This window comes from Salvelinus namaycush, chromosome 21 (genome assembly GCF_016432855.1).
Source record: "Salvelinus namaycush isolate Seneca chromosome 21, SaNama_1.0, whole genome shotgun sequence".
In the NCBI taxonomy this organism is placed as follows: domain Eukaryota; kingdom Metazoa; phylum Chordata; class Actinopteri; order Salmoniformes; family Salmonidae; genus Salvelinus; species Salvelinus namaycush.
This window is the reverse complement of record NC_052327.1, coordinates 12,183,510-12,207,150: the sequence shown is the minus strand read 5'-3', so window position 1 is coordinate 12,207,150 and position 23,641 is coordinate 12,183,510. Positions and strand designations below refer to the sequence as shown.

Here is a 23,641-nt window from a genome sequence, read left to right as displayed (position 1 = left end):
TGGTAATTAGGATCGAAACATATTCTTCAAAACCACAGGGGACCATTCTATAGAATGTTGCACTTTTAATGGGAGTGTTTTTATAGCTTACTCCTTGACCTAAAAGCATGTTCCATGGAGATACTCTATTGAAAGGGTGTTTAAGTCCAGGAATAGGCTTATTCTGTTTTCAGGAAACCGGCCTTGATTGTGGGAGGCCATTTCCAGAGACACCAGTGTGCACTGTCTTTTGTAACAAAGTCAAGTGTAATGGCTTATTTTCCTCTTGTGAAAACAGTTTGTGCTTTGCAGATGTTGCTGTGTAATGTCATTGATCTTTGAGCAGAGGTGTGAAATTCTGCTGTGACCACTGATTCATAGATTGAGCACCTGAATGGTTAAGAGCAGGGGTACTTGAGTACTATTTGAGAAGGTCCTGTCACATTTCCTAGGTGGCAAAGGTCTGGCTACAGACAGCTATATCGAACTGCTAATACAGTTTGTGGTGGCAGGTAGCCTAGAGGTTCAAGCGTTGGGCCAGTAACCAAAAGGTTGCTAAATTGAATCCCCGAGCTGACAAGGTAAAAATCTGTCGTTCTGTACCTGAACAAGGCAGTTAACCAACTCGCGCAAACTAGGCCGTCATTGTAAATAAGAATTTGATCTTAACTGACTTGCCTGGTAAATAAAAATACAGGACTTGTAAAGGCCCAGTGCACTATTGTGAAACAATATTTTTGCCCTAAAATATATATATAGTGTGTTAATTTATTTTCTATTTTCGGGGGGGGGTGTTGCCGCACCCTCAGTACCCCTACTTCCTGCTGCTATGTCTCTGAATTCCAATCTGTTTGAATCAGACTTCAATGTTGGAATTAACTGATCTTCCTCTCCAGTAGAGGGCAACATCTTTTGGGATTTTTCAGCACATTTTGTTAACCTGGAAGTTATTCTGTGAAATGACACATCAGGCCACGAGTTGATATTTTTCTCTGATTGGTAGGATTGGTTTAACTATATGGTCCAATCAAGTTGAGAACGAATGCCAGAGGCGGGGCTTACTTGCGTACGAGCCAATCAGTGCCAAGTAAGTAAACCTTGCCTGGGCTTGTTCAGTCGAGTGTTCGGGACGGGTGGACGTGTCAGCAGAGGTACTGTATGCTATCTATGCTTTAGGTAACTTATGTATTAATTCGTTAGCATAATATTTTGTTTAGTCAATGTCATACAGCTAAGCAATTACCTTATTATGTTATTTTTCGACATTTTGATTGTTCATTTGATTTTGCCACGTTGGTAACACGCGGTCCGGAACACGGACAGATGTGACATTTAGACACATTGTCTTTGGCATCATTTCTACTCTTTAGTCACGAATTTGTTTTCTCAATTGAGGTAGCTAGTTATAGCTATTGTGACATAACTAAACTTATATAGCTATTGTGACAACTAAACTTATAGTCTTTTCCTTCGTTTTTGCCAATGAAATAAATAAAAGGTGTGTTGCAGATGTGATACTACATGGAAAGAGCGATGTCTGAAGCATGGACTTCAATTGGAAGTAAAACCCATCGCAATTATTGGGGACTTATCAACAAGTACAGATATTTATCCCGGAAAGCCATGTTCCTCAGTGCAGTGGAGAACGCCAGAGCACGGAAGAAGCACCAAAAGAAGAATAACATCTCCAGTAAGAGAAAAAGGATAGAGGAAAACAATAAAACGCCGGACACTATCCAAAGAGTAAAAAATATAAAATTACCTGCGAGACACACGTGTCTAGAAGTTGATAGCGCTCTAATAACCACAGACTCATGGACTCATGTTGCTAAATTTGGACTGCCATTGCCTCCTACAGTAGAGGGTTTACCGATAGCTGCTTCTGGGGACAACCGTGTAGCCAACCAGCAGACTTCAGAAGGCAAAAAGCTGGTTGGGGCCGCTCTGAGTGAACTATGGGAGGTGGACAGTGGATTCTCGTCTGAGGCCAGCCCTTCTGCTAGCGGACGCAGTTCTCCCTACCTCACCATGTCTCCGACCACGGTGGTGGCAATGGACTGCGAGATGGTTGGTACAGGGCTGGCCGGGCGCACTAGTGAATTGGCACGCTGCAGCTTGGTAGATTACCATGGCAATGTCCTGTACGATAAGTACATCCGTCCGTGCCAGGCTGTGACCGACTACAGGACCCGTTGGAGTGGCATCCAGAGGCACCATTTACAGAACGCTCTGCCCTTCCCCAAGGCTAGGACAGAGGTAAGAAGAGAACTAGCCCCTAATCATCACAAGATTGTCTGCTACTCTTTGGCCTTTTTAATAGTATTATTTCCTTTGTGACTTCTGGACCAAAGATTACAGTAGTCTATATGCTAAAAAGCCCAACTGGACCTAGCCAGGGTCACAAAGGAAAGTAGATGTGCAATTGAAGCCGTTTATGATTTATTTAATACTTTGATTATTCCTATTTGTCTTGTATGTGTGTTCCTGTTGATAATGGCCACCAATACTATGTCTGCTTTCCTGGTCCAGATACTAGGAATACTGGATGGGAAAGTGGTGATCGGCCACGCTCTATACAACGACTTCCAGGCCTTGGATTTCAACCACCCAGGTCACATGATCAGGGACACAAGTGGTATGCGTCTGCTCAGGCGACTGGCTGGCTTCCCCACAAAGCGCTGCGTCTCACTCAAGATCCTGGCCAACAGCCTCCTAAACAGGAAAATACAGGTGAGCGCTCCTCTCTGCCGTCTCTAACCAGAGATGGCTAGGTGTGTTTGGTGACCATGTTTTTAAAAGCGTCTGAGGTTAGGGATCTGAATAGATCGATGGGTATCTTAATAGTCTTGGCTGTGTTGGGTTGGTCATTGGCGTTAACGTTTGTCATTTTGAGTCTGATGTCAAGTGGTCTTTGTCTTGTCCCTGACAGGTTGGAAGGAGGGGCCACAGTTCAGTGGAGGATGCTCTGGCTTCCTTGGACCTGTATAAACTCGTGGAGGGGGAGTGGGAACAGGACATGCGAGAGAGAATGACGGACCGAGACACAGGCACTCTCCCAGACCCCGCTACCTCAAACCACTACATGCAGGACCAGTACTGGCCAGAGGACTTGACCGATGATGGCCATTGAGATAAGCCTGTATAGGAGGGTTGACGGGGTAGAGGTAGGCCAGGGGGTTCTAAGTCAAGTGATCCAAGTTTGGCAAGCATGGCAGTATGGTTTAGTCAATATCAAGCTGCTCTTCTGACTGGCTATTAACTGAAGTTCATGGGAAAAAAGGTGATATTAAATGAATCTGATTAGCGGATGTTGCACACATCCATGCCGGGAGCCACAGTTTCCACGGGGGATAAGGTCATGGCAACACGTCAAGTCGCTCAATGTCCAGAATGGCGTCAAGAAAGGGAGTGAACTGGGAAAGGAGGGGGTAAATGCAATGACAAGGGATTTACTTGAATGCATTGCAGCCGTATATCTTTGTGTATGTAGAGCATGTTTGACTTAACATGTAGATAAAGTGGTAAATCGGATACGAAACACATGCTTAATTTACTACTTGGATAATTAGAACAATGGCTGGAAGTCTATGGGTATCTGCTAGCAGCCCTTGTGATAACACTAGTTAAGATTGGTTTGCAAAACTACCTCTTAACTTCCTTCATACTGGACACAGACACAATTTTTAACCATTAGTTCATCGATCTCTGGAAGTAGATAACGGGCCTCTGCTGCAAAATCCTGAAGTATCGCTTTATCTCACCATTTCAGCTTTCTTGCATGAAATTACACCAGTATCTCCCGGTGAGTGGTCCTTTGCCCCTTCAGTCACCTAATAGTGAACCGTACTGCCAACTTGATGTTTTATGCTGCTGTTCTATGAAGACCCTGCTGTGCCTGTGCCCTAATTGGGTGTCAATATATTGGATTAAAATAATTTACGAAAATGTGTACTGTCTTAACTATAGGTTGACCGATTATGATTTTTCAACGCCGATACCGATTATTGGAGGCCCAAAAAAAGCCGATACCGATTAATCGGACAATTTTTATTTATTTGTAATGACAATTGCACCAATACTGAATGAACACTTATTAACTTAATATAATACATCAATAAAATCTATTTAGCCTCAAATAATGAAATATGTTCAATTTGGTTTAAATAATGCAAAAACAAAGTGTTGGAGAAGAAAGTAAAAGTGCAATATGTGCCATGTAAAAGTTTAAGTTCCTTGCTCAGAACATGAGAACATTCGAAAGCTGGTGGTTCCTTTTAACATGAGTCTTCAATATTCCCAGTTAAGAAGTTTTAGGTTGTAGTTATTGTAGGAATTATGATTCGTTGACTATTTCTCTTTATACCATTTGTATTTCATATACCTTTTGGATGTTCTTATAGGCACTTTAGTATTGCCAGTGTAACAGTATAGCTTCTGCCCGTCTCGCCCCAGGAACACATTGACGACAGCCGCCCTTGAAGCATCGTTGCCCATCGCTCCACAAAAGCCGCGGCCCTTGCAGAGCAAGGGGAACACCTACTTCAAGGTCTTAGAGCGAGTGACGTCACCGATTTGAAACGCTATTAGCTAGCCATTTCACATCGGTTACATCAGCCTAATCTCGGGAGTTGATAGGCTTGAAGTCATAAACAGCTCAATGCTTGAAGAGCTGCTGGCAAACGCACGAAAGTGCTGTTTGAATGAATGTGTACGAGCCTGCTGCTGCCTACCACCGCTCAGACTGCTCTATCAAATATCAAATCATAGACTTGATTATAATATAACACACAGAAATACGAGCCTTGGGTCATTAATATGGTCAAATTCGGAAACTATAATTTCGAAAACAAAATGTTTATTCTTTCAGTGAAATACGGAACCGTATTTTATCTAACGGGTGGCATCCCAAAGTCTACATATTGCTGTTACATTGTACAATCTTCAATGTTATGTCATAATTATGTACAATTCTGGAAAATTAATTTAGGTATTTGTTAGGAATAAATGGTTTTCACACAGTTCGCAACGAGCCAGGCGGCCCAAACTGCCGCATATACTCTGACTGATTGCACGGAACGCAAGAGAGGTGTCACAATATCCCTAGTTAAAAGAAATTCATGTTAGCAGGCAATATTAACTAAATATGCAGGTTTAAAAAATATATACTTGTGTATTGATTTTAAAGAAAGGCATTGATGTTTATGGCTAGGTACATTCGTGCAACGACAGTGCTTTTTTTGCGAATGCGCTTGTTAAACTTCTTATGGCTGGGGGCAGTATTGAGTAGCTTGGATGAATAAGGTGCCCAGAGTAAACTGCCTGCTACTCATGCCCAGTTGCTAATATATGCATATTATTAGTAGATTTGGATAGAAAACACTCTGAAGTTTCTAAAACTGTTTGAATGATGTCTGAGTATAACAACTCATATGGCAGGCAAAAATCTGAAAAAATTCAACCAGGAAGTGGGAAATCTGAGGTTTGTAGGTTTTCAACTCTTTGCCTATCGAATATACAGTGGGATATTGGTCATTGCACTTCCTAAGGCTTCCACTAGATATCAACAGTCTTTAGAACCTGGTTTGATGCTTCTACTGTGAAGGAGGGGGAAATGAGGGCTCTTTGAGTCAGTGGTCTGGCAGAGTGCCATTAGCTGACCATGCACGTTCACGTGAGAGAGTTAACTTGCATTCCATTGCATTTCTGAATACAAAGGAATTCTCCGGTTGGAACATTATTGAAGAATTATGTTAAAAACATCCTAAAGATTGATTCTATACTTCGTTTGACATGTTTCTACGAACTGTAATATGACTTTTCGTCTGAACTTTTGCCTGGACGTGCCCGCGCGTCGTGAGTTTGGATTGTGTACTGAACGCGCAAACAAAAACGGGGTATTTGGACATAAATTATGGACTTTATGGAACAAATCAAACATTTATTGTGGAACTGGGATTCCTGGGAGTGCATTCTGATGAAGATCATCAAAGGTAAGTGAATATTTATAATGCTATTCTGACATCTGTTGACTCCACAACATGGCGGAAATCTTTATGGTTGTTTTGGGCTCTGTACTCAGATTATAGCATGGTGTGCTTTTTCCGTAAAGTTTTTTTGAAATCTGACAGCGGTTGCATTAAGGAGAGATTTAGCTAAAGTTCCATGTATAATACTTGTATCTTTTATCAATGTTTATTATGAGTATTTCTGTACATTGATGTGGCTCTCTGCAAAATCACCGGATGTTTTGGAAGCAAAACATTACTGAACATAACGCGCCAATGTAAACAGATTTTTGGATATAAATATGAACTTTATCGAACAAAACATACATGTATTGTGTAACATGAAGTCCTATGAGTGTCATCTGATGAAGATCATCAAAGGTTAGTGATTAATTTTATCTCTAATGATGCTTTTTGTGACTCCTCTCTTTGGCTGGAAAAATGGCTGTTTTTGTGAATAGGTGCTGACCTAACATAATGATATGTTGTGCTTTCGTTGTAAAGCCTTTTTGAAATCAGACACTGTGGTGGGATTAACAAGTTTATCTTTAAAATGGTGTAAAATACTTGTATGTCTGAGGAATTTTAATTATGAGATTTCTGTTGTTTTGAATTTGGCGCCCTGCACTTTCACTGGCTGTTGTCATATCGACCCCGTTAACGGGATCCCAGCCATAAGAAGTGAACTAGTTAAATAAAGGTGTAAAAAAAAAAAAAAATCGTCCACAATCGGTGTCCAAAATGCCGATTACCGATTGTTATGAAAACTTGAAATCGGCCCTAATTAATCGGCCATTCCAATTAATCGGTCGACCTCTAGTCTTAACTGGACTTCAAAATAGATGTGCTAATGCATTGCACGAACATGGAATTTCACCTTTTTTCTAAATGTTTCAGATGAAACGCAGTGTTAAAATGATCTGAATCTGTCTTTTTTTGCCTTGAATATGAGCAACTAGTTCGTTTTCTCCACTAGGTGGGAGTGCAATCTTGGAACAAAGTCAGTTTAGCTTTCGATCTTGTTTCAGAGTCGTCTGTGATGTCAAATGTACAGCAAGTCCTCTGGTCTTCCATATAATCAGCTTTTCTCTGGAACCTCTAAACATGATTTATACTACAAGATACTTTGAGTCATGTAGTGTATGTGGACACCTGCTCGTCAAACATCTCATTTCAAAATCATGGGCATTAATGTGGATTTGGTTCCTTTGCTGCTATAACAGCCTCAACTCTTCTGGGAAAGCCTTCCAGTAGATGTTGGAACATTGAATGGAAGCAAGTCTCCGCAGCAGCCACAAGAGCATTAGTGAGGTCGGGCACTGATGTTGGCCGAATAGGCCTGGCTCGCAGTCGGCGTTCCAATTCATCCCAAATGTGTTAATGGGTGATTCTACGGAAGTGGTGGATCCTGAAGAGCCAACTATTTAAATATTTTTTTTTTAAATCAAAACTTAGTCAGATAATAGATAACCCTTCACCATTATAAATCAACATGCCACCTTAATTTTTATATTTTTGATAAATTACATAAAAAAGTGCAAGTGCTACCTTTTTGTCACTGGTGTTACCTATATTTTAGATGACAAATCGAATTTGATTAGTCACAGGTGTTCACCTTACAGTGAAATGCTTACACAACCAACAATGCCCCTAACCAACAATGCAGTTAAAAAAATATGGATAAGAATAAGAAATTAAAGTAACAAGTAATTAAAGAGCAGCAGTAAAATAACAATAGCGAGACTATATACAGGGGGTTAACGGTACACAGTCAATGTGCGGGGGCACCGGTTAGTTGAGGTAATAAACAAAGCAAAAAAAGAAACGTCCTCTCACTGTCAACTGCGTTTATTTTCAGCAAACTTAACATGTGTAAATATTTGTATGAACATAAGAAATAGAGATAATTAATCACTAACCTTTGATGAACTTCATCAGATGACACTCATAGGACTTCATGTTACACAATACATGTATGTTTTGTTCGATAAAGTTCATATTTATATCCAAAAATCTCAGTTTACATTGGCGCGTTATGTTCATATACTACTAAATATACTAATAATATGCATATCTTAGTTTCTGGGACTGAGTAGCAGGCAGTTTACTCTGGGCACTTTATTAATCCAAGCTACTCAATACTGCCCCCAGCCATAAGAAGTTTTAATGACCGTTCCACAGGTGCATGTTCATTATTTGTTTATGGTTCATTGAACAAGCATGGGAAAGTGTTTAAACCCTTTACAATGAAGATCTGTGAAGTTATTTGGATTTTTACGAATTATCTTTGAAAGACAGGGTCCTGAAAAAGGGACGTATCTTTTTTGCTGAGTTTGTAGGTAGAGTTATTAAAGTGACTATGTATAGATTATAACAGAGTAGCAGCGGTGTGGGAGGAGGGGCAATGCAAATAGTCTGGGTAGCCATTTGATTAGGTGTTCAGGAGTCTCATGGCTTGGGGGTAGAAGCTGTTTAGAAGCCTCTTGGACCTAGACTGGCGCTCCGGTACCGCTTGCCGTGCGGTAGCAGAGAGAACAGTCTATGACTAGGGTGGCTGGAGTCTTTGACAATTTTTAGAGCTTTCCTCTGACACCACTTGGTATAGAGGTCCTGGATGGCAGGAAGCTTGGCCCCATTGATGTACTGAGCCGTTTGCACTACCCTCTGTAGTGCCTTGCGGTTGGAGGCCGAGCAGTTGCCATACCAGGCAGTGATGCAACCAGTCAGGATGCTCTCGATGGTGCAGCTTTAGAACCTTTTGAGGATCTGAGGACCCATGCCAAATCTTTTCAGTCTCCTGAGGGGGAATAGGTTTTGGCATGCCCTCTTCACGACTGTCTTGTTGTGCTTGGACCATGTTAGTTTGTTGGTGATGTAGACACCAAGGAACTTGAAGCTCTCGACCTGCTCCACTGCAGCCCCATCGATGAGAATGGGGGCGTGCTCTGTCCTCTTTTTCCTGAAGTCCACAATCATCTCCTTTGTCTTGATCACGTTGAGGGAGAGGCCTACCACTGTTGTGTCATCGGCAAGCTTAATGGTGTTGGAGTCGTGCCTGGCCGTGCAGTCATGAGTGAACAGGGAGTACAGGAGGGGACTGAGCACGCATCCCCGGGGGGCCCCTGTGTTGAGGATCAGCGTGGCGGATGTGTTGTTACCTACCCTTACCACCTGGGGGCGGCCCGTCAGGAAGTCCAGGATCCAGTTGCAGAGGGAGGTGTTTAGTCCCAGGGTCCTTAGCTTAGTGATGAGCTTTGAGGACACTATGGTGTTGAACGCTGAGCTGTAGTCAATGAATAGCATTCTCACATAGGTGTTCCTTTAGTCCAGGTGGGCAAAGGCAGTGTGGAGTGCAATGGAGATTGCATCATCTGTGGATCTGTTGGGGTGGTATGCAAATTGGAGTGGGTCTAGGGTTTCTGGGATGATGGTGTTGATGTGAGCCATGACCAGCCTTTCAAAGCACTTCATGGATACAGACGTGAGTGCTACGGGTCGGCAGTCATTTAGGCAGGTTACCTTAGTGTTCTTGGGCACAGGCACTATGGTGGTCTGCTTGAAACATGTTGGTATTACAGACTCGGACAGGGAGAGGTTGAAAATGTCAGTGAAGACACTTGCAAGTTGGTCAGTGCATGCTCGCAGTACACGTCCTGGTAATCCGTCTTGCCCTGCGGCTTTGTGAATGTTGACCTGTTCAAAGTTCTTACTCACATCAGCTGCAGAGAGCGTGATCACAGTCTTCCGGAACAGCTGGTGCTCTCATGCATGTTTCAGTGTTATTTGCCTCGAAGTGAGCATAAAAGTAGTTTAGCTCGTCTGGTAGGCTCGTGTCACTGGACAGCTCTCGGCTGTTCTTCCCTTTGTAGTCTGTAATGGTTTGCAAGCCCTGCCACATCCGGCGAGCGTCAGAGCCGGTGTAGTACGATTCGATCTTAGTCCTGTATTGACGCTTTGCCTGTTTGGTGGTTCGTCGGAGGGCATAGCGGGATTTCTTATAAGCTTCCGGGTTAGAGTCCCGCTCCTTGAAAGCGGCAGCTCTAGCCTTTAGCTCAGTGCGGATGTTGCCTGTAATCCATGGCTTCTGGTTGGGGTATATACGTATGGTCACTGTGGGGACGACATCATCGATGCACTTATTTATGAAGCCAATGACTGGTCTACTCCTCAATGCCATCGGAGGAATTTGATTTGGTGCATTGTGAACTAGGCTTTCCTGAATGTAAAAGGTCAATTCTAATATTATGACATTGTTTTGATTAGTAATAATTTGCTTTTAACCGGTATGTGTAAAGTTCTATTGTGCAACATTTTGATATTTCTACCACGTGTTTTGTGTTATAACTGAGGTTGAGTCATCAAAATTGGATTAAAATGCTTACTAATGAATGCAGCAACATTTGGGTAGATACAAATAAACATGTATGAAAATTGGCTACTCTGATGCCAGAACACCAATATGCCATGCAGTAACACCAGTGACGGAATGTGAAACCAATGACATAACTTACGATCATTTCATACAATTTTGATCAATTTAGTAATCGTTTTTATTACAAATCATTTTATACCATATGAACATTAAAATGAAGGTTATTGGTCAAAGATGAAGACCAAAAGATGAAACCTATTGATTAAAATGTCTTTCCTAACACAACATTGTCATACAAACATAAAATGTGTCTATTAGAGCTACAGAACAATTGAAAACACAACAATGAATGTAGACGAAGACTTAAGTTTTCCCAAACGCACTGAGAAACATTTAGTATGCAGTAAAACATGTTCATGGAATAGGCCTATTTCCTCTATTTTCCTGTACTAATTATTTCCCATTCTAACTTTGTTTGTCTTTAGAAGAGTTTGTCCATATGTTTGTCTTTGAGATGTTATTGGGTCACATCCATCTGTTATCATCGCCGAGCCATTCTCCATTTCTTTCTAGCCACTGATGGCTTCTCTGGTAATCAGTTCACATCTGCCACTTTCACACATTCAGGTGCTCCTCCAAGTACTTCCAGATACCGTGTGGTCAATCTGAGCTGATCTTTTGGCAGCGGCTTTGGCATCAGACACACACTCTGGTCATCCCCATACCAGTTAATATCATCTCTTGGGCTTGGCCAGAAGAACTTGTTGACTCCATTCCTGTGGATGCACTTAACTTTTGATATTTTGTTCTTCGACTTCCAGTATGGTTGTTCATCGTAGTTCACAATGCACTAAATCAAATAAAATCTTATTGATCACATACACATGGTTAGCAGATGTTAATGCGAGTGTAGCGAAATGCTTGTGTTTCTAGTTCTGACAGTGCAGTAATATCTAACAAGTAATCTAACAATTCCCCAACAACTACCTGATACACAAATCTAAAGGGGTGAATGAGAATATGTATATATAAGTATATGGATGAGCGATGGCCGAGCGGCATAGGCAAGGTGCGATAGATGGCATAGAAAATACAGTATATACATGTGATATGAGTAGTGTAAGATATGTAAATAATTATTAAAGTGGCATTGTTTAAAGTGACTAGTGATCCATTTATTAAAGTGGCCAGTGATTGGGTCTCAATGTAGGCAGCAGCCTCTCTGAGTTAGTGATTGCTGTTTTTCAGTCTCTCGGTCCCAGCTTTGATGCATCTGTACTGACCTCGCCTTCTGGATGGTAGCGGTGTGAACAGGCAGTGGCTCGGGTGGTTGTTGTCCTTGATTATCTTTTTGGCCTTCCTGTGACATCAGGTGTTGTAGGTGTCATGGAGGGCAGGTAGTTTGCCCCTGGTGATGCGTTGTGCAGACCGTACCACCCTCTAGAGAGCCTTGCGGTTGAGGGCGGTGCAGTTGCCGTACCAGGCTGTGATACAGCCCGACAGGATGCTCTCGATTGTGCATCTGTAAAAGTTTGTCAGAATTTTGGATGACAAGACAAATTTCTTCAGCCTCCTGAGGTTGAAGAGGCACTGTTGCGCCTTCTTCAGCACACTGTCTGTGTGGGTGGACCATTTCAGTTTGTCCGTGATGTGTACGCCGATGAACTTAAAACTTTCCACCTTCGCCACTGCTGTCCCGTCGATGTGGATGGGGGATGCTCCCTCTGCTGTTTCCTGAAGTCCATGATCATCTCCTTTGTTTTATTGACGTTGGGTGAGAGGTTGTTTTCCTGACACCACACTCCGAGTGCCCTCACCTCCTCCCTGGGTGCTCCAGACGGAGTGGGGGGTTCACTAAAGAGGTAAGCTGACCTCTTGGTCCACCTCGGGAAAGACATAATGGATACGATGTCTTTCTATCAATGACTGGAACTCTGAAGCATATCTGCATGTGAAGTTTTCACAAACATCTATATGGATCAAGCAGTCATTGGTCAGGTTCTCTCTCAAGGTCCAGTAGCTGTGGCACTGCCATCGGATGTTGAACAGATGGCTCCTAAATTTAAAGAGCCTATCCTGGAACTGGATCACCAGCTCTTCTTCGGTTATGGCTGTATCCTTCTTCACAGTGATTAAGCTACTTTTCTCTTGTTCTTCATTTGCTCCATCTTCTCCAGACACCCCTGGGTGAGCAACACCTCTTCGTTGGATTGCTGTCTAGCCGGTGGCGCAGTGGCATCTTCACATTCGCCATAGGTGCATGCCTTTGCAGATTGCACAGTTTGTAAAAATTCAATCTCCTCGAGGTTGCTGGACTGTGAAAGACCAAGTTTGTGCATTTTATCTGCCATAAACTGCAAGTTCTCATGAGTCTTACACTGGCAAGTTTCTCAGTCTCTCTCCTGCGGTGTCACCACCCAAAAGGGTCTCTCTCTGCAGAAGAAGGGGTCATCACTGTCTCTCCTGCTCTCAACATTTCTCTGTGTTTTTGTCCCTGTCTGACCCGACATTGCTTTCGCTACTGTCTTTTTCTTCTTTCTGTGAGATCATTCGCTTTTTTTTTTTGACTCTCTAAATCCTTTAAATAAGTAAGTTGTTTTTTTTCAAGATAGGCTTCTCTGTGGTCCGGGTCAGGATCCCTGCACTGTCTGTAGTCTTAGCTTTTCAGCAGTACATACTTGTTTAATTGCCATATCTATCAAAAGGAAAGCCATATTATGTTACAAATTACAATATTGAATGTTGTAAAACCTTACGTTGATATAAAAAGTTAGCAGTGTTATTGTCACTGGTGTTACTGGTGTAACACAAGTGACATAACACCAGTGAAGAATCTGCTGACAAGATGGCATATCTAAAATGGGGGCCACAGTAGCGCAAACCACACTTTTTAAATTGTAAATAAATCACTTAATAATGTGATTGGATCAATTATTTCAATCATATTTCCTTTCCCCATACTATAAACTGTATAACACCAGTGACGGTTTTAAAAGCTTTGCATTAAATTACCAAATGAATCATCAAATTGCTAACATGGTGTTTTTTAAATTTAAATTAAGGGTAACATCAGTGACATGAAATTGAGGGACAGGTATTATAAATTATTTATAATATTTAGTTGATATGTTTGTAATTCCTTAACAGCTATAATACTTTACTTTGTATTATGACATTTAAATATTTTGACTCAAAATATGTCACTAACCCATGTTTCCTGGCTCAAGGTGCTGACCATGTTCTACAATAATGTAAAAAATATAATTAGCTGTATATTACTTGTGTTACATGTTTATTAACAATTAAACACTTCAATTACAACAAAAACATATTTTGTGTCATTATCAGATTTTTGGGGTGTTTTTCCCTGGTTAATGCGAGGGACAGGAAAGCTACCATTTCCATAGAATCACCCAGATGGGGGATGCGGTCAGGGCTCTGTGCAGGCCAGTCAAGTTCTTCCACACCAATCTCTTTGTGCATGGGGGCATTGTCATGCTGAAACAGGAAAGGGTCTTCCCCAAACTGTTGCCACAAAGTTGGAAGCACAGAATCCCCTAGAGTGTCATTTTATGCTGTAGCTTTAAGATTTTCCTGGAAATAAGGAGCCTCGCCCAAACCATGAAAGACAGCCCCAGACCATTATTCCTCCTCCACCAAACTTTACAGTTGGCACTATACATTCGGGCAGGGAGCGTTCTCCTTGTATCCGCCAAACTCAGATTTGTCTGTCGGACTGCAAGTAGGTGAAGCATGATTCATCACCCAAGAGAACTCCTTAAAATCCCTCCAGAGAGCTCCTTAAACTTATGTGTGTAAATGTTGCAGCTGTAGCCACTGGGAAATCAAACGTCTACAGTGTAACCATTCTGGCTGTATGCTGCAGCGTGCCTTGTCAGACCTACAGTCATGACCGAAATTATTGGAACCCTTGATGAAGATTAGCAAAAAATACTGTTAAAATATTTTTTTTAAATACTGAGCTATATTGTGTGATAAAGAAAATTGGAAAATAATTTAATACTAATACAATTGCTCAGAGAAAGAGGTTTTGTTTAACAAGTAATCAAGATAGGTGTGGCAATAATTTCGACCCGTTTTCAATACTCCAGCGCCTTCCCCTTGCAAGGATAATAGCACTGAGCCTTTTTCTAAAATGTTTTATGATATTGGAGAACACGCTGGGAGGGATCTTAGATCATTCCTCCATGCATAATCTTTCCAGCTCCTTGACATCCTTGGTCTGCGCTTATAGACTGCCCTCTTCAATTCAAACCACAGATTTTCAATGGGGTTCATGGCCATTGCAAAATTTTGATTTTGTGGCGAATTAACCATTTCTTTGTGAAATTTGGTATGCTTGGGGTTATTGTCCTGCTGGAACATCCACTTGCGGCCAAGTCTCAGCCTCCTGGCAGAGGCACCCAGGTTGGCAAAAGTGTCTTAGTACTGGGTAAAGTTCATGATGCTGTTGACCTTAAGAAGGGCCCAGGACCAGTGGAAGCAAAATAGGCCATATTTTACAGTAGGCATGTAATATGGTGGTGGATCTTCGATGTTATGGACTTGAACACCACTGAAAACCTGTTACTTGTTTAAACAAAATATATTTCTCTGAGCAATTGCATTAGTAAAAAATAATATAATTTTCCAATTTTTGGTATTTATTTTACAGCATTTTTTGCTAATCGTTATCAACGGTGCTAATACATTTGTCATGACTGTATATTATATCAAAGGAGGCTCAGAGACGCCTGCTCTGGCAGTTACAGGTGTGAGCATGTATATAGCTTTTTTATGCTCATGATGCTGCACACAAATATTGTCTTTTAAAAAAGGAATTGTTTATTTTCCTCCTTTAGTTTGCCCCACAAATGCCCTTATACATTTCTGAAGTAGCCTACAGATATCCATGAATGTTATGCAATGCCACTACTTAACTTGAAGTGGTTGGTCAATACTGAGTCTTTCGAATGGTTTACTAAAGCTCTACAAAGGTTCTATGTAAGTCCACTTCAGTCTACTGTGGGTCTTAAAATGGGGTAAAAACATACAAATAGGGCTTCCCGAGTTGCGCAGCGGTCTAAGGCACTGCAATGCGTCACTACAGACCCGGGTTCAATCCCAATCTGTGTCACAACCGGCTGTGACCGGGAGTCCCATAGGGTGGCACACAATTGGCCCGACATCATCCGGGTTAGGGCAGGGTTTGTCCGGCGGGGCATTACTTGGCTCATCGCGCTCTAGCGACTCCTTGAGACAGTGTTTCCTCCGACACATTGGTGCGGCTGGCTTTCGGGTTAAGCGGGCTGGTGTTAAGAAGCGTGGTTTAGCTGGTCATGTTTCGGAGGATGCATGACTCGACTTTCGCCTCTCCCGAGCCCATTGGGGAGTTGCAGGTCACCCAAAAAGTGACATATTGCCACTTTAACTACGTCTGTTCGGATGTGATTCGGGTTGGAAGAACAGACATAATCGTGTAAGGTTTAAAACTTACAAGCAAAAAAGATAGGCAGAGGCTCTTCGCAAGTCTACGTCCTTAAAAAAGCCTTGGGGTGACACGGTTCCCTGGCAAACCAAGGCCGGAATTCAATGAAAGGCGCATTGTTGACAAGTGCATTGCACTTAACTTTGAAAAGTACATTTAGGCTTGAGCCGACATCCACAGTGTTTACCACGAATGCGATCTCCGCGTACGTTGGGGAAATTGGCAATTTCAGATTGCTATTAAAAAAAGGCACATTGGCAGTAGTGCAGTGCTGAAACAAGTCGTTGAATGAATCCCGGCCTTAGGGAATGTACCTTTAATGGTTGCCATTACATCAGAGCTTCCTTTTGCCAAGCTGAACAGTTCATCAAAGTTCGTTCCTTCCACCTTTTTTTGTTTGGTCATGGGTCATGCTGATGATTGTGAGAACTGCCAGTATGGCGTCACAGAGAAATCCTGCAGCTTTAGCCACTTAGATCAACACTTGCATTAGCAGAAACAAAAACTAGTCCTGTTTGGAAAGGCAGATCAGCTCTGAAAAAGAGCTGCTGTGAAAAGATCTGTGATTGGTAAAAAAAATATCAGATTTGGGCTGCCTGTCTAAACGCAGCCTATATGGTCCCACTATCTGTGCTGCTGCTGGTTCACTCACTCACACACTCCCTCTCTAACACACACACACACTAAAGCTTTAACTTAGCCTTTGGGCTCAGGGCTGACTATGGGAACACAGAGCCTGGCATTGTGCTGCTATTCGGGACGCTTTAGTCACACGGACCCCCTCATTGAGCGGATCAGACCTGGTTTAAGAGATTACTCCTGCTCCACCATTGCATCAGTGCGAAACGTGCATCAGTGACATTTTGGGGGAAAGGGGCTCACTACCGAATATCCTTCATCTGCTTTATACTGTAACACCCATGGCTACCTCAACATGTAACTCTTGGTTACTTCCTACGTCACTCATTATTTCACCATCACTGGTTATATTCCTCACCTACTTCCCACACTTACTCATTTCATTGTTCCTCAAATGTTTCCCGTGCTACGAACTAAAGACCACACCTAACACCTAGTATTTGTATATTTCTCTCTCTGCATAGCTGAATCACTCAATTAATCTTACTCCTTAGTTCAATCACCCTTTCACTTTTTCTAACCCTCATTCTATTCTGATTAAATGGGGGACTTTTGTACCTGTATGTACCTATGTAACAAACCTTACATTAAACTCCCCATTCTATAGGGTTAACATTGTTTGTAGCCACATGCACCACAATGCTACTATACTATGTTATATAGCACGGGAACAGCATTTTAATCCTTTATAGTACATAAGAACATATGTATTTGAAAACGAACCTGAGAACACCTGGATAATAGAACTCGTGGCTAATTTGGGCTCTGTGTTTACTGATAAGAATAGACCTTACTCCACATTCTAATGCATGGGGGTGGGGTCTAGTAGTCATTGGGTGGTGAAGAAGGTATCATGATATATTAAAAAAAGGTTTAGACAATCTGGGCTAGCCCCGCACTTCATTGTCAGTGATACAATATTATAAAAACTCTTGCTTTATACACTTTACCTGGCTGCACAATTGGTGGCAGCGGGGGGGGACCTGGTCCTATACAGCAAAGACAGACCTCCCACTCATATGCATGGTCATACACGTGAAGGGTTAGATTGCCTTCAACACCGGGTCTGAACCTCCCCTTCTCCAGTGCTCTGTTCATGTTGCAGGCCACAGAGAGAGTATTAACAACCACTACTTTTCACTTGTTCCAAGAAGCGTTGGAATGCAATCAACTCCCTTCCCTACTAAATGCCTCCCCCTTTTCACCCCCCACCCCCCCAAACCACCTCTAACCTAAAAGTGTATCCCTACCATTACATCTCACCTCACAGCAACCCCTACCGTCACCCACGTCACTCTAGCCCACCCTAACCTCACCTCTTCTTCGATTGGCTCAGCATCATTGCCCTCTTCTGTCCTTCCCTCCTTTCCATTTTATGCTGATTATCAGAGAAATCTGATGGGCGTAATCCAGTGTGACGACACCAATCCTGACGCTACAAATGGTAGGGCCTGGCCGTCCTGCTCCACACAGACTCTCGACATCGCCCAGCTTCCTCCCTCCCCAGGTAAGGCTCGATCTCCCCGATCCGGAAGCCTCCGATGTGGGGTACCCACTGTGACCCATCTCCCTCACACCCAGGGGGTGGTGCATTCCAAATCCTGCTGGGGGTTTGGCAGTTCTGATGGACCCAGTGGAGTGTTGCTGGATTGGAGTCCAAATTAGGAAGTTTCTTTGCTCAGGAGGAAGGAGTGAAAAATGATTGGTATTTCATGACATATTACTCCCATGTCCTTGTATGCTGGTTTGGTTGTTGAACGCTGCGGGGTTAAATCTGCTAAACACGAGAGATTTGAATACTTTGTGGTTCATAGACCATATCTCAAATGTGGACAGGCGGAATGTTTCAGCTTCCTTCTTGTGCCTACCGGAGGACTTAGGAACCCACTGCCTATAGCTCTGACTAGCAATGGAGTCCAGTGCTTTCGCAGAGCTCTCTAGCTGACTCAAGACAGAAGTTTGAGGGAAGCTTTGATGGTTGCTCCGATCTGAATGCACTATGGGATCAGTTGTACAGTTTCTCCGAATTGAGTGGCTGACCCACGCCTGACCCTGTCCATACAACTGTGCTATTGTGTCAGTGATATCATGATTGAGTCTGGTGTTTTTATTTGATACATCCTGCTATATAAGAGAATACACAGAATCAGACATTTTGTTAATTCAGATAACGGACAAATAAGGCACACAATCTGAAGCGTTACAAATGCTGGTGGGTTAAGATGGAGGGAGTTTAAACCTGGAGTACAATACGTGAATTGTTTATTTTGATGTTTTCCTGGAATCCAATCAATTCTCCAATTGTGAATAATTAAATCCCTCTTATTTTCCAGTGGGTACAAAGCTGCTCTAAACAACTAAAGAAATGGCTGTCGTCGTAAGTACCTCTAAGCTCCTCTCTTTGTATGCAACAGGCTTAGATGCTGCACTGTAATTACTCAAGCCATTCAGTGGTGTTTGTATCGCAGATCAATGGTCAAATGTAACAAGTCTGGGGAATGACGAATGTAGAGACATTGAGCTTGAGAGTCAGTTCTGAGAAATGTTATTTTTCATCCAGTGATGAGCAGAAAACAGAGTGCATCATCGTGTTCCTTCGGAGGATGCAATCCACAATAGATAGGCTTATTGTGTCATCATGTTCTTCCGTCACTTCCCACAGTAGGGTTACTCAAACAGCAGAAATAGAATGACACTCAATATGGCCGCCAGACAGTCCACCCATCAGGGAACGTTGACTCAAACGTCATAACTTCCTGTGCCATGGACAATGTCAGCTCAACATTTCTCAGGCACATTAGCGCTGGATGCTGTCAATTGCTAGCATTAACCCCTAAGCAGATCTCAGCCCAGGTTAACCAGGCTTTACTGTGCTCATGTGAGGGAGATTAACTCATGCTAATACTAAAGCCCATTGATAGAGGCCTCCTTTTGGATTGTAGATTGGCGTACGCCCTGGATTAAACCTCATTCGTAAGGTAGCTATTTGGTAGTCTTGCGAGCGAATGGTGTTTTTGTTGGCAAGTCATGGTTGTGAGATCATCCACCCCTCTTCTCCCCAGAGTGGAACGTTCCGCATGGTGTCGGAAGAAGAGCAGGCTCTCAGGGCCAAGCTGGAGCGCCTCACGGTCAAGGACCACGGTCCCGTGTTCGGACCCTGCGCCAAGCTGCCTGACCACACCGTGCAGAAGGTCTGCGGTCACTTGCTCACACTGTAAATTCACTTCACATCATAAGCCCTACCATAAACTCAAGTGCAACCACAAATCATGTGTCGAGTTCAACTGGAGTCCAGACTACCTGTACAAACTCTCTCTGGTCTCAAAAACAAGAACACTTAATTGTATCTTAAATTTCCCCAAAAGAGCTATTTCTTTGCAAAGGCAAATTACAAGGACAAGCATGACATCATACTGTGTAGATGCCACACATAGCACAATCATCTGAAAAAAAAATATAGCTGCTCTTCAGTTCTGAGGTTGTAGACCTCATCTGAGGTTGACTGACTGATGCTTTGATGGTTCCCTACAGGCCAAGGACGAGCTGAACGAGACAGACGAAAAGCGGGCGTTGGCAGTCAAGGAGCTGAGGGGAATCATCAAGGAGAAGGCAGAGGCTGAGGACGACCTGGCCAAAGGGGTGCTGGAAACCTTTGGAGAGAAGCCCGACGGCATGCTGGTCCGCTTCATTCGCGCCAGGAAATACGACGTACCCCGAGCCTTCGACCTAATGAAGGGTGGGTCCCCACAAACTACTGTATTGTATGTCAGTGAAGCTTAGTGAGCACGTTTTCGGTCTACTTCATTGAAGCTGAAGTCATGTGTTATAAATGCTTTATCTTAAAATGACAGGCAGCTATAGCCTGGTCCCAAATCTGTTGTTGTATAGCTAAGTACTGTTGGAGTTGGCAAGAGAGCACGAATAGATTTGGGACCAGGCTAAGGAAGCCATGCTATTGTGCACATGATCATTCTAAAAAGTGGAATTGGAACGAAATGTTAAACCTAACCAAACAACATAAGCGTCTGTTGAAGTTCCTTTATGCTTAACTCCTAACTTGGCCAGACTATATCTGATCTTGATGATCCTGTGTCTGCGTTCAGGATACGTGCGCTTCAGGAGGGATTACCCGGAGTTGTTCGAGAACCTGACCCCGGAGGCTGTCCGCAGCACCATCGAGGCCGGCTACCCAGGCATCCTGTCCAGCAGAGACAAGTACGGCCGCATCGTTCTGCTCTTCAACATCGAGAACTGGGATTACGAAGAGATCACCTTCGATGAGGTGACTACCGGGGACCTGGGTCCCCACAATGCACACATTTGAGATACATTGGGGGCGGCAGGTAGCTTAGTGGTTAGAGCGTTGGGCCAGTATCCGAAAGGTTGCTGGATCGAATCCCCGAGCCGACAAGGCAACAATCTATTGTTCTGCCCCTGAACAAGGCATTTAACCTACTGGTCGCCAGTAGGCCGTCATTGTAAATAAGAATTTGTTCTTAATTGACTTGCCTAGTTAAATTTAAAAAATTCTAAACATTGGTGGTCCCCGCACGGCACTAAAAACATGACAGGACCAACATTTTCATAGATATACAGTAATGGTTGTCAAATGGGAGTTATTGAACATTGAAATCATCCCATGATAATAATAATTTGAATTGGCTCATGAGATCTGTGGTTATCAAGGGCTTCTGTCACACTCAACATGGGAAAAGAATGTGCTCAAAATCTGAAGAGAAAAAAAAATCTACAAATCTGTGTAGACAGGTAAAAAGGTTGCTTGGAACCAAAAATAAATCATGTAAAAATACAAAAAAAAAGGGCCAGCACTCACTTGATTACGATTTGCAATAATAGATGCTTAGTTTTAATTCTCTTTCATAGCAATATTACTTAATAGACCACACACTGGCCGTAACGTATGCCAGTGTGGTCAGTCTATTGAGTCATGTTGCTATGAGAGAGAATTAAAAACAAAGCTCCTACTATTGGTAATCATAATCAAGTGAGTGCTGGCCCTTTTTCCCATTTCTCGTCATGTTGACAACAGAAGTGTCAACGGGAGTGTGCTTCAAACATGTGTGTGTGTGTCTGCGCACATGTGACTATGCGTGTATGTGTGTGCTCATCAGATCTTGCGTGCCTACTGTGTAATCCTGGAGAGCCTGCTGGAGAACGAGGAGACTCAGATCAACGGTTTCTGCATCATTGAGAACTTCAAGGGCTTCACCATGCAGCAGGCCTCAGGCATCAAACCCACTGAGCTCAAGAAGATGGTGGACATGTTGCAGGTCACTTTCACACACACATTCCAAAGGAATAGTAAACAGCACATTACCTTATGATACAAAATAATGGATTTCAAATTATATATTTTCGGGTTATCGTCCCGGCCCAAATCTAATGCGCTGAACTTTGTTGTAGCGCAACAATTATAGTTTCCCTTTCCGTTACTCGTACAAGGATGATTATTTATGGTCATAGTGGTGGTGAGATCTGTAATGAATTGAACCGCTGTTCCTCTTGTGTGTATCAGGACTCCTTCCCTGCCCGTTTCAAGGCTGTCCACTTCATCCACCAACCCTGGTACTTCACCACCACCTACAACGTGGTCAAGCCCCTCATGAAGGGCAAGCTGCTGGAGAGAGTGAGTGAAACAGGCCCTGTGAAAGAACACGGAAGAATGCATTTTAAAATTGAGCCTTTTTATAGTGAGAGGTTGGTGGGAAAGTAGTGGGCAAAAACTTGGGATTTTAAAAATGGGGAAAATGTCTGAAGTAACATGATAAAAAACAAGTAAGGAAGGTGAATCCGTTCTTAAATCGACATGTAATATACAGGTAACAGTAAATACAATAATGAAAAACACTCAGTGGCCAGTTTATTAGGTACACCACCCAGTTCACAAAAATTGTTAGCTCCTACAGACTGAGTCACGTGGACGTGGTTTGCTATATAAAGCAGGCATCCAGTCATTCAGTTACCGTTCGATTGAATGTTGGGCAAAACGAGTGGCCTATGCGACTTTGAGCATACGATCATCAGTGGCAGGTGCGCCGGTTCCAGTATCTCAGAAACAGGCGGCCTCGTGGGCGTTCAACGCAAGACAGTGTCTAGGGTTGACAGAGAATGGTGCGACACACAAAAAACATCCAGTCAGCGGTAGTCCTGTGGGCGAAAACAGCTCGTTGATGAAAGAGGTCGACGGAGAACGGCAAGAATCGTGCAAGCTAACAGGTGGACCACAAACAGGTAAATAACAGCACAGTACAACAGTGGTGTGCAGAACGGCGTCACGGAACGCACAACTCGCCGGTCCTCGTCACGGATGGGCTATTGCAGCAGAAGACCACACCGGGCTCCACTCCAATCAGCTAAAAACAAGTAGTAGTGGCTCCAGTGGGCACACGATCACAAACACTGGACAATTGAAGAGTGGGAAAAACATTTCCTGGTCAGACTAATCCTGGTTCCTGTTGAGTCATGTTGATGGCAGAGTACGGATTTGGCGTAGGCAGCATGAGTCCATGGACCCATTCTGCCTGGTGTCAAATGGTACAGGTTGGTGGCGGTGGTGTGGGGAATGTTTTCCTGGCACAAGTTCAGTCCCTTGATACCAATTGACCAACGTTTCCATGCCACTAAGAATTCAAGTTGTCCTGTAGGCAAGGGGGGGGGGGGTCTGACCCGGTACTAGATGGGTGTACCTAATAAGCTAGCCACTGAGTGTATATGGTGAGAATATTTTAGTTAATAGGTTTGTCTGTCTACCAAATCAGGTGTTTGTCCACGGAGACGAGCTGGACAACTACTACAAGGAGTTTGACGCGGACATCCTGCCCTCCGAGTTCGACGGCAAGAACTCCAAGTACGACGGCAAAGCCATAGCAGCCAAGCTGTTCGACTGAACACCCCTCTTCCCCATCCGCAACATCTCCATCTAGACACACACACCGCCAGACAGACTCTGGAGAAAGAAAAAAAATGAAATAAAAAGCATAAGTGTGGCTTTAGAAAACTGTGTGAAAAAAGGGGTGTGGTATTGCAGTGATTTTGTTTTCCACCGGTTTTTAAGTATTAATACACCGTACAAAAGCACTCCCAACAGCACAGAGACTATACATGCTTGGCTCAGGCCTTATGTTGGGTTACTTAACA

General features: G+C 43.1%; 2 protein-coding genes across 4 annotated transcripts; both read left to right on the top strand.

Moving 5' to 3' along the window:
- The first annotated feature begins 810 nt into the window (after positions 1-810).
- Positions 811-3,924, top strand: LOC120066089 (apoptosis-enhancing nuclease-like). Of its 3 annotated transcripts, none has more exons than XM_039017191.1 (4): positions 811-1,155; positions 1,489-2,235; positions 2,509-2,709; positions 2,909-3,924. In XM_039017191.1, the coding sequence occupies exons 2-4, from the start codon at positions 1,501-1,503 to the stop codon at positions 3,107-3,109; spliced, it is 1,137 nt and encodes a 378-aa protein (XP_038873119.1). In that variant the 5' UTR covers positions 811-1,155; positions 1,489-1,500; the 3' UTR covers positions 3,110-3,924. The 3 variants fall into 3 exon arrangements, with proteins under 3 accessions (XP_038873119.1, XP_038873118.1, XP_038873117.1); XM_039017190.1 differs by having other exon boundaries at positions 812-1,130; positions 1,478-2,235; XM_039017189.1 differs by having other exon boundaries at positions 815-1,130.
- A 15,187-nt stretch (positions 3,925-19,111) lies between these two features.
- On the top strand, positions 19,112-23,459 carry LOC120066614 (retinaldehyde-binding protein 1-like). Its single transcript, XM_039018039.1, has 6 exons — positions 19,112-19,674; positions 20,015-20,219; positions 20,587-20,765; positions 21,616-21,774; positions 22,020-22,130; positions 23,263-23,459. The coding sequence occupies exons 1-6, from the start codon at positions 19,489-19,491 to the stop codon at positions 23,389-23,391; spliced, it is 969 nt and encodes a 322-aa protein (XP_038873967.1). The 5' UTR covers positions 19,112-19,488; the 3' UTR covers positions 23,392-23,459.
- Positions 23,460-23,641: the final 182 nt, after the last annotated feature.